The 11,722-nt window shown below is 42.4% G+C and overlaps 1 protein-coding gene across 1 annotated transcript in view; it reads left to right on the forward strand.

Moving 5' to 3' along the window:
• The window catches only part of NNT (nicotinamide nucleotide transhydrogenase), an 85,798-nt gene extending 78,023 nt beyond the window's left edge, over nucleotides 1-7,775 (forward strand). The window contains exons 20-22 of the mRNA XM_053298420.1: nucleotides 507-625; nucleotides 788-903; nucleotides 5,960-7,775. Coding sequence (XP_053154395.1) covers nucleotides 507-625; nucleotides 788-903; nucleotides 5,960-6,109 — 385 coding nt within the window. The 3' untranslated portion in view covers nucleotides 6,110-7,775. The remainder of the gene's footprint in view (nucleotides 1-506; nucleotides 626-787; nucleotides 904-5,959) is intronic.
• Nucleotides 7,776-11,722: the final 3,947 nt, after the last annotated feature.

Consider the following 11,722-nt stretch of genomic DNA (forward strand, 5'->3'; position numbering starts at 1 on the left):
GTGTGCTAAATCAGCCCCCCTTCCAGCTGCTTTTAGCACGCTTCCAAGTGTGTTCTCAGGGATGCTATACGTGGGTACAGCACTCCCACTTTCTGTGACACCTGAACAGGTAAATTGTTTAAGGCAGTATGGAGAGGGAAAAGGGAATTAGGTGTGTGGCTGCTGTCTTCTGTGGCAATTTCTGTGCACTATCACCTTCTTTCAATAAACTGCCCTTTGCAAAATATTGGATTAAAATGTGGTCCAACTTCTTCTTTTTTAAAAGCAAAGAATATCCCGTAGACCCCTTTTTGAAGACTGTGTGGTAAACTGGGTTCAGATCCCTAGTTGGCCATAGTGCTGCGGGAACTTAAATCAGCCTTGACTGAATAACAGGGGATTTTAAAGGGGTGTGTGTGTGAGAGAGATAGATAGAGAGTGTTTGTCATGCATGTGCTCTCGCTCTCAGACAGACACAGTCAGTGTGTGTGCTTGATCTCACCATCTCTTTCTCCTGCCATCCTTAGGTTTGGTATTCACCCTGTAGCTGGCCGCATGCCTGGACAACTGAATGTGCTCCTTGCAGAAGCTGGTGTACCATATGACATCGTTCTAGAAATGGATGAAATCAATGAAGATTTTCCAGGTCAGAGAGGATAGCTTGCTCTGTTTTTGCTTAAGTTGGTGGTTCCCGCCCCCCAAAAGCAAACTAACATTAACTCAGAATTGTAAAAATTGGCATAGGGGCCATCCAGTCTCATATTTGCAAACCTTTATTTTGGTTGTCTCTTCCCTGTTTGTTTTACAGAAACCGATCTTGTCCTTGTCATTGGTGCCAATGACACAGTTAATTCAGCTGCCCAGGAAGATCCTAACTCTATCATCGCTGGGATGCCGGTTCTAGAAGTCTGGAAGGCAAAGCAGGTAGGGTTACAAATGACTATGTTGTAAACCCATGTCTTCACAATCTCTTTAAAGGAATTCCTTTTGTTAAAAATCTTCTATAATAATGTCTCTCAAAAACTGCGCCTTCCCACTTTATTCTCCTGAACCAATTTGCCATTATGGGCAAAAGGTACTAGTGGTCTCGGTGGCTTGGAGCACCTCTTATCAGCTGTGGCTGATACGCCAACTGTGATGGTACCTGGAGATAGAGATAGCTTGGCCACAGTTACTCACGCTCTGAAAACCTCTTGCTTAGATTACGGCTAATCTTTTGAAAATAGTCTGGAAACTGCAGTTGGTACAAAATAGGGCAGACAGATTTATTAATGGGGACTGGGAACTTTGATCATATTATGCCAGCACTTTGTTGGCTGCATTGGCTCCCAGTCCGTTTCTGGGCCCAATTCAAAGTGCTGGTTTTAACCTTTTAAAGCCCTAAATGGCTTGAGACTGGGTTATCTGATGGAGTGCCTTGCCCCATACAGTGAGGGAAATAAGTATTTGATTCCCTGCTGATTTTGTCCGTTTGCCCTCTGACACAGAAATGACCAGGCTATAATTGGGATGGTAGGTTTATTGTAGCTGTGAGAGACAGAATAACAACAAACAAACCCTCAAAAGCCCAGTGCCCAAAAGTCAGCGATGGATTTGCATTGTAGTGAGGGAAATAAGTATTCCATCCCCTAACAACCAGCAAGATTTCAGGCTCCCAGGTGTCTTTTCACTATATGCAGGTAACGGGCTGAGATGAGGAACACCCTCTGTAAGGGAGTGCTCCTAATCCCAGCTTGTTACAGTACCTGTATAAAAGACACCTGTCCATAAAAGCAAGCAATCACTCAGCTTCCAAACTCACCACCATGCCCAAGACCAAAGAGCTGTCGAAGGATGTCAGGGACAAGGTTGTAGACCTGCACAAGGCTGGACTGGGCTACAAGACTATCACCAAGCAGCTTGGTGAGAAGGTGACTACAGTTGGCACGATAACTTGCAAATGGAAGAAACACAGAATAACTGTCAATCTCCCTCGGTCTGGGGCTCCATACAAGATCTCACCTCGTGGAGTTGCAATGATCATGAGAACGGTGACAAAGCAGCCCAGAACTACACGGGGGGAACTTGTCAATGATCTCAGGGCAGCTGGAACCATAATCACCAAGAAAACAATTGGTAACACACTACGCCGTGAAGGACTGAAATCTTGCAGTGCCCGCAAGGTCCCCCTGCTCAAGGCAGCACATGTACAGGCCCGTCTGCAGTTTGCCAATGCACATCTGAATGATCCAGAGGAGAACTGGGTGAAAGTGTTGTGGTCAGATTAGACCAAAATCGAGCTCTTTGCCATCAACTCAACTCGCCGTGTGTGGAGGAGGAGGAATGCTGCCTATGAGCCCAAGAACACCATCCCCACCGTCAAACATGGAGGTGGACACATTATGCTTTGGGGGTGTTTTTCTGCTAAGGGGACAGGACACCTTCACCGCATCGAAGGGACGATGGACGGGACCATGTACCGTCAGATCTTGGGTGAGCATGTCCTTCCCTCAGCCAGGGCATTGAGAATGGGTCGTGGATGGGTATTCCAGCAAGACAATGACCCAAAACACACAGCCAAGGCAACAAAGGAGTGGCTCAAGAAGAAGCACATGAAGGTCCTGGAGTGGCCCAGCCAGTCTCCAGACCTTAATCCCATAGAAAATCTGTGGAGGGAGCTGAAGGTCCGGGTTGCCAAACATCAGCCTCGAAACCTTTCTGACTTGGAGAGGATCTGCAAAGAGGAGTGGGACAACATCCCTCCTGGGTTGTGTGCAAACCTGGTGGCCAACTACAAGAAACGTCTGACCTCTGTGATTGCCAACAAGGGTTTTGCCACCAAGTACTAAGACATCTTTTGTGAAGGGATCGAATACTTATTTCCCTCACTACAATGCAAATCCATCGCTGACTTTTGGGCACTGGGCTTTTGAGGGTTTGTTTGTTGTTATTCTGTCTCTCACAGCTACAATAAACCTATCATTCCCGTTATAGCCTGGTCATTTCTGTGTCAGAGAGCAAACGGACAAAATCAGCAGGGGATCAAATACTTATTTCCCTCACTGTATATCTCAGCTCAGACCTTAAGATCTTCGGAGGCCCTGCTCTGAGTACCCTTGCAGAACGAGGAGAGGCGAGTATCTGCTAGGGTGAGAGCCTTTTTGGTGGCCACACCCCGTTTATGGCATAGCTTCCTGGTTAAGCTCACCTGGCACTATCACATTGTTCTTTTAGATGCCAAATGAAGACCTTTCTGTTCACTCAGGCATTTTAAAAAATGATTTTTTAAAATTATAGTAGCAGCAGCCATTATTCTAATGTAGCCATCGTGATTTTTTTTTAATGTAGAAAGAAAGGGAGGGAATAAATATCCCCATACTCACCTCAGACCTATTTGCATGTCTAGCAACCAACATACCTCATACCTAAACAGTCCTCAAAACAAAGGTTGCCATACTTGAAAATCAAGGGCTATACAATGCAGGTTACATTGTATAAGAGACACGGATGAACGTGGTCTGTGTTAAAAGTGACAGAACCTGCACAACTTTTCAGTGTCCACTTAAGCAGGAGGGTTCTAATGATGTATCCTTAAGACTGCTTCGCAAGCATCGTCTGAATCCCCACTTCCTGCGCCTTCCAGCCACGTATGGTGTGATGTTTGCTGCCTTGTGATGGATTTTGTGTGCTGCCCTCTTCCACTTGGCACGGCTTTGACAGTCACAGAGACTTCTTTCCTTTTCTCCTTGCTTCATCTTGAATGGGAGCCAATTGCTTTCCAACTTACATTCCCAACCATGTTCTAATTTGTCTCCTTGCTCACATTGGGTCTCTGCAGTTTGCACCATGTGGGTTTGACTTCTGGCTGCTCTAGTATTTTCTGTGTCTATTGATTTATTGTAGTTCTGTTTTAATTAATTGTTGTAAGTGGCTTTGGATGCTCTTTTAGGGGGAAAGTGGTGTGGTGTCTCCCTTAGGACCCTCGCTTCCAACTATTTGTGGAGTTCCCTTTATAAAACAAAACCCTTCTCCTCACAATTATTTTAGCACCAATTGTTCTTTAACTGAATAGCATCCCTTTTAAACTCCTTTTTTCTAGAATGGGATAGGCCTTAGATGTAGGAAAGAAACAAAACATATTTTAAACTACAATATTAAATTTTATTTTGTAAATATACCTTTCAGAATAAAAGGATAACTATATACATAATAAAGAAGATTGTGTTATTAAGAAGAGCCAGCGTGGTATAGTGGTTAGAGTGCTGGACTAGGACCGGGGAGACCCAAGTTCGAATCCCCATTCAGCCATGATACTTGCTGGGTGACTCTGGGCCAGTCACTTCTCTCTCAGCCTAACCTACTTCACAGGGTTGTTGTGAGGAGAAACCTAAGTGTGTAGTACATTGCTCTGGGCTCCTTGGAGGAAGAGCGGGATATAAAATGTAATAATAATAATACAACCTTTCCCATTTATCCAGTGAGCATGTGTACTTTGAGTGCATCTACTTTAATAATAATAATAACAACATTATTATTATCTCTTGTTTACATAGTCAGACAGGTATTATTGACTGGCTTGTTTTAGCTAGACATCGAGTCCTTCCCAAGGACCTGGGATGACTGAATTTTATTATCAATATTATTGTTATTATTATGGATATCGATGCAGAATATAGGCTGTTCCCAGTAAAGGTGCTTTTTGTAATTGGCTGATGGTGATTTCTGTGGCCCCTATGGTGTTGAGGTGCTCTTCAAGGTGTTTTGGAATTGCACTCAGGGCACCAATTATTACTAGGATTATTTTGGTCTTCATCTGCCACAGCCTTTCAATTTCTGTTTGTAGATCTTTGTATTGTGTTATTTTTTCTATTTCTTTTTCTTCTATTCTGCTATCACCTGGTATTGCTATGTCGATTATTTTGACTTGTTTTTCTTTCTTTTTGACTACAGTTATATCTAATGTATTGTGTGGCAGATGTTTGTTTGTAGTCGGAAGTCCCATAATATTTGTGCATCTTCATTTTCCCCAACTTTTTTTTTAATCGGTCTATAATTACTTGGAACTGCACCTTTTGCTGGGTCTTTCATTATGAGATGAGTTTTCCCAGTTGTTAGCTATTGTTCAATATCACCTCCTTGCAAAATGTGATTAAACTGTTTTGATAGTTGTTTATGAAGGCTTGTTAGGTGTTTTAAGCCAGAAGTCATGCAGTTCATCGTCGCCTGGTGCAGTCCAATTTTTAATTTTCTTTGCTCTTTAACTTATTAATTCTGGTGTTATTAATAGATCTTGCATTTGTTGGTTACATTTTTTGACCTCTTTCACCCAGCCTGCTTTTTTATTATAATCTACTGGATTGTCCCATAATTTCCCCCAGAATTGCACTGTTTCTTCTTTATTTGGTGTTTCTTGCAGTTTCTCCTTCTATGCTTTGGTAGAAATGTCTCTGATGCGACCGGAATTGGAGATTCTGCCTGTGTGGCTTCGTATTTGCTAATCTTCTTTGACACTGCTGTTATTTGCTGCTTTATTATTTCCAGGACTTCGCTAATTTTCTTTGAATCTAGATGGTATTTTTGGATCAGATACTGTTTGGTGTTTTCATTCGCCAGCTTCTCATCTTTCATATATTTCAGTTTACTAGCATCTGATCTAAGCCTGGCGATTTTATTTTCTAATCCAATCTTCCTTTTAGGAGGAGGTGGTGGTGGTTATTGTTGTTAATTCAAGTAGATGCACTCATGCTCACTGGATAAATGGGAAAGGTTGTACTAGCCAGCAGTAGACGACACTAGGCCTTTCTAAAACTGTGGGGCAAATTTGGCCCCAACATCTAAATTCTGTGTCCAGACATAGCCTGTCAAGGCCCAGTATTAGTGTATATCTGCTTTGTTTTTGGAGGAAGCTGCATAAATGAGTGAGGAGTTTGTTGTGATGTTAAGCTATTATGGAACACCTGCATTTCTGAGCTATATCTAATGTTGGCTTCTTCCTTTTCAGGTCATTGTTATGAAGAGATCTCTGGGTGTTGGCTATGCAGCTGTGGACAATCCGATCTTTTACAAGCCCAACACTGCCATGCTCTTAGGAGATGCTAAGAAGACTTGTGATGCTCTGCAGGCCAAAGTGAGAGAGTCCGGCCAGAATTAAATACCAATTGTTTAAAAAACAAAACCCAAGAAAACCTGCTACCCTTTGGCCAGTATGAACAAAAATTCAAAAAGTGTTATATACATCAATGTTAAGTCAAGGGTTCTTAAGGTCCAGAAATAAAGTGAAAATTTATGTAAGAGTATAAATTGGCAGGGGTGGGGTGTGGGTGGTGATACCTGGTGACCTCGTTTGGGAAGTGTGGAACCTAGAATAAGTCTATTTTTGAATGCAGTGCATTTCAGGAATCTTTCCTTGGTAGCCACACATGTAACACAATGACACTCAGGAATTTGAGGGATGCGTCTATTTAGTGTCACACAAGACATAAGGGAAATGTGCATGTATGCAGTGCAGTTGCTGCTAGCTCTAATAGACCTATTACTTCACTTCTTTTGATTCCAAGTGGATACAGAACTTAATTTGGCAGGTTATTCATTGCCAAATCTTAGGCCCCTAACTGGATATTTCAAATTTGGACTAATCTGCAACCTTTTAAATTGTCTTTCTGTGTGTGCTACTTCTGATGCTTTTTGAAATAATTGTGTTTGAGATGCTGGAACTGGGCATTTTTTGTCCAACGTACTTCACATGCTGGAAGAAGGTGCAATTTGAGTGTCTATCGAGAATAACTTTTTAAATTAATAAATCATGTGGGCAATATATGGAAACCCAATAAGCTTCAGGGGAAAAAAATTCTGATTGCTGGTCTTCCTTTTTAATCTGAGCAAAATAACACTGAAATGCTGCAGTTCAGTGGTAAATATGTTTGTTTTATGGCTTCCAGTGCAGCCTTGATCATGTTCAGTGCACTTGAGTGGAACTCAAATGTTTGACTAATAAAATGAATTTGTCATGTTTGCATAATGATGTAGCAACCGTTCGTGGTGACAGAAGCAAAATAAATAGCTGTACTTGTGTTAGAAAGCCTTAACATCTGGGCAAGACAGGCTACTATGAAGTGAGTTAAACTTAGCCCAACTTGACTGTTTATAAATCCAGATTTTTATCATTGTGCTTATTGGGACCATCTAATTTAATAGCAGATGAAAATCTTGTCCATTTAGCTACCTCCTGCTTTTCATATGGTGAGGATCCCATATAGTGAACATCAAGAGATGGCCATGGGCCGAATCTAGCTATGCTTCCAGGTCCACTGAACCAACAGGAGTGGTCTTTTGTTCAGCACCCTCTCATTCCAGTGGGGCTTGCACAGAAGAAGCGCTCAGATTGATTGCATTCAGCATTTTTAGAAATCTTATTTTTTAATGTTGCTCAGAAAAAAGTACCTAAAACAATATTTAAGTTGTTCTGTTGAATAAGAATACTTGAGCCACAGCATTCTAATGTAAAACTAGGGGCAGCTATGTTTCAGTAGGAGCTGTTCAGGACCTTAACTTTTGTACCATGCGTTTCTGGACAACCTCCACAATAATGTGGCCAAGAAGAGATGCATCAGCCTTGGAATGTTGAGTGCTGCCTTAAAGGCTGCAGCGTCCAACTTTTTAAAATGTCTCCCCCCACCCCTTTTAATTTTAAGATATACAAGCAGTTTGTAACAGGACCAGAAATACTATTGTTAACTCTAGAATTGTGTTTATATTATGAGACGTGAAGAGAATTATTAAAAAAAAGTAATAATAATAAAGCAAACAAAATTGAAGTATTCTTCTGTGTTCTCCAAATACCTGACTTTCTTCCTTCTAAAACAGGTGTGGATACTTATTGGCAGAAGTGCTAATTTGCATGTTTTTGTATTGCACTAACAGTTTTGTCACTTGCATGACCAATCACTTGAGTTGGTCTCCTTCACAAATCTTGATCTATGCAATTAGAAAAGTGTAGGAAGACAGTGAGTTTGGGCCTTCTGGGACACCTGCTCCTTTATTCTACATACTTCAGCAACTTTTACCATCTTACTTTCTATTATAGCCAACCACAAAATGACTGTCCTGTTTATTGCATGTTAACATAATGCAAGTATGTGCTTCAAATGCAAGCAGACGTTTATTGCTAAATCTCAGTATTGGAGAAAAATTAATATTTAATTTTTAAAAAATTCTATCTGTGATAAAAGTCAAACTACTCTTGAAGTAATCTTAAGAAATAATTTTCATCCTGGGTTTCCCACAAATGCCCAGCAGGTGGCATTGCATAATAGTGCATGGAAGAAGTAATCAGTCTAAAGTTAAACCACCCATTTACAATCGCTAATACCTAGCACGAAAGGGAGCTACGTAATCTGGACAGAGAGGAAGTAATTGCAAACAGCTTCCATTTTCAAATGGAGTATCCCCTTATCTACAAATGCCCAAAGATTTGACACTTTAGTCTTGGTAGCCTATAGCTAGAACTTGGTAGCTACCAATACAGCCCTGCTGGATCAGGCCCAAGGCTCATCTAGTCCAGCATCCTCTTTCACACAGTGGCCCACCAGATGCCACAGGAAGCCTACAGGCAGGAGTTGAGGGCATGTCCTCTCTCCTGCTGTTCCTCCCCTGCAACTGGTACTCAGAGGCATCCTGCCTTTGAGGCTGGAGGCGGCCTATAGACGTCTCCTCCATGAAGTTATCCAAACTCTGCTTAAAGCCATCCAGGTTGTAGGCTGTCACCACATCTTGTGGCAGATAATTCCACAAGTTGATTATGCGTTGTGTGAAAAAGTAATTCCATATGCTGGTCCTAAATTTCCCAGCAATCAATTTCATGGGATGAGCCCTGATTCTAGTGTTGTGTGAGAGGGAGAAGAATTTCTCTCTATCCACTTTCTCCACACCATGCATGATTTTATAGACCTCTATCATGTCTCCCTGCAGTCATCTTTTTTCTAAACTAAAAAGCCCCAGGTGTTGTAGCCTTGCCTCATAAGAAAGGTGCTCTAGCTAGCACCACACTTGGCTAAAACACTTTCAAGCAAGCAGGTGTGAGGAGTTAGTAAACCCTTTATTACTGCTGACATACCTGCACATGTACTGAACAAACTTACCAGACCTTTTTCACTAGAGAAGTTGGAAGATGGGAATGGTGGGGCTACCCGCTTGCAGACAGGGCGGCTCTGTCATGAGGCCAGGAGAGGTGTGTCTGCCTTAGGTGGCAAGCACAGGCACTTCATCCTGCCATGAATTAAAAATTTAACTACAGCCTTTCAACAAAAAGTTCTTAAAACAGTTTAAACAATATTGTCTCTGTCTGTGGGTGTCACCCTGTCTCCTGCCACTGCCCTGCCTCTGCTCCCTTGGGCCACCCTCCACGCAGGGACCTTCATCCCTCTTCTTGGCAGATGGGGTGCACCAGCCTTGCTCCACACCGTGAGGTAGTAGTTAGCGTGTATCCATGTCCTAGTAGCTTTGCATGCCTGCCGCTGTGCTAATGCCAGCTCATATACTCTGTCTTGCACTGTCTCTTCCTTCCAGGACCCAACTTGTCTGCTTAATCTCTGGACAAGTTTGGTGCAGGAAGGGAAAGGAGGGAGGAAGAGAGAGAGTTGGTTCTAGCTCAGTTGCAAGAAGAGATCCCAGCATGTGAAGCCGCCGGTGCTTGGATATGTGGTGTCCAAGCCATGGTGGGATTCCACAACCCTTCTGGCAATGTGGGTGGGTGGGGACAGCGGCTGGGATCATGAGAGGTGTGGAGGTGGGGCCAGCAGGGGATGGGGTGTCATCAGCACCAGCTGTAGCCCAGTGGGTGGAGCCGGGCAGGGCAGGGCAGTACATTGGCACTTGCCTCAAATGCTTGTTAACTGGCAGAGGGTTTAAGCATGCAGCTCCTGAGAGCTGCTAGTTTTCATTGGCTGCTTTTCCAGAAATTGTGGATTGGTGACCAAAATTACTCTGCTCTCATGGCAGTGACTTGTATAAAACAGCTGGTCTGAAGTCACTTGGAAGAAACAAATAATTCTATTAATTAGAGCTTCAGCCTACAAGCATGTGATCCTTCCTAAATGAGAGGGCCAGAATGTACCATCGCAGCTGGGTATGAAGCTAATCAGCCATCCAGCGTACTTTACCACCCCATATACCCACAGATAATTAAATTGTGAAAAGTATGTTTGTAACCATAATGCATTTTTCATCTTCAAATTTAGTGGATGGCCTTTTTTTCCCATGCCAATGATCACAAACTCCTTTCTAAAGTGGCATGTTTTCCTCCATGGGATGGATAATGAGGAAGATAAACAAAGGCTCTTTAAAAAAAGAAAGAAAATGCAGACTTTAGATGAACTGTTTCTGCTAATTTGTCTCTTTCCCCCCTTTGGAATTCCACTACAGTTTTACCCAGAGCAGTTATTTTGCAACGGTGGTATACTTTGGGTTATCCAAGATATTTGTCCTAATTTAAAGCAACAGTTGTGTGGAGAATGTCTTTGATTCTCAAGTTCTTAATCTGTTTTTGTGGAAGTTTGCCCGTTTCTCATTCAGATGGCTGCTGCTGTTGTTTAGGAGAGAGGGGGATAGCTGTGGGTTCAATCAAGTTGTAGAGCTTGGAATTTGGTTTTGTGGTATGAGATCTTGGGTGATCAAGATTACCTAATGCAGATCAAGTACAGACAAGGGCAAGTACTACTTCACACGATGCATCATTAATGCACCTCCACAAGATGTGTAGATGGCCATCTGCATAGGTGCCTTTCTTTAAAAAGGACAAATACCTGGAGGATAAGTTTTATCAAGGGCTATACTAGCTTTTATGAGCAAACTACCTAATGGCGCAGTGGGGAAATGACTTGACTAGCAAGCCAGAGGCTGCCTGTTTGAATCCCCGCTGGTATGTTTCCCAGACTTTGGGAAACACCTATGCTGGGCAACAGCGATACAAGAAGAGACTGAATGGCATCATCTCATACTGTATGGGAGATGGCAATGGGAAACCCCTCCTGTATTCTACCCAAGGAAACTACATGGCTCTGTGGTCACCAGGAGACGACACCGACTTGACGGCACACTTTACCTTTACCTTATTAGCCTTTATGGCTTAAAGAAAAGTTCATGTTCAGAAGCCTACACAAAATGGGAGAAAATGCACAGAACTGGGAATTTGACAGTACAGTTGCAGAAGGGTTTTATATTCATTGGTGAAGATACTGGGGAGTAGTAGTGGAGTCTGTGGGAAGCGATTTCAGCAGGGAGATGAGAAATGGGTATAGGTGATCAGGGTCTGGTTCTAGAGGAGCCTGGACTTTTCACTATACTCCTTGTTATCAGCCACTTTCTATATCATTGAACACAATACAACTTGTGGTGTTTGAATTTTTGAGCTGCACAAATGTTCTTTTAGAACCACATTTATTTTTTTGAACTACAAGATAGCAATTAAAAAAAAAATCCCTGCAGAACAGACATCAGGCAATTGAAGGTCACAGTCTTATGCACAGCTTTGCAGGACTAGTCCCACCCGGTAAGCATGCAAAGGATAGGGCTGTAAAATCAAGATTCACAGCCCCTCCCCCATGTATGGCTAACTACAATAAACAAGTTAATTGTGTTAGAGCTCAGGAGGGGAGATTTCTGAATCTTCCTCAGCTACAGCAGAAGTGCACAGGTAAGGTTAATTGATATTGCTAATTAATATTGTCTGGAAACATGGTTAGTTCTAAATAAAGTAGCTCATTTAGGA

The sequence above is a fragment of the Hemicordylus capensis genome, chromosome 2 (assembly GCF_027244095.1).
Source record: "Hemicordylus capensis ecotype Gifberg chromosome 2, rHemCap1.1.pri, whole genome shotgun sequence".
NCBI classification, from domain to species: Eukaryota; Metazoa; Chordata; class Lepidosauria; order Squamata; family Cordylidae; genus Hemicordylus; species Hemicordylus capensis.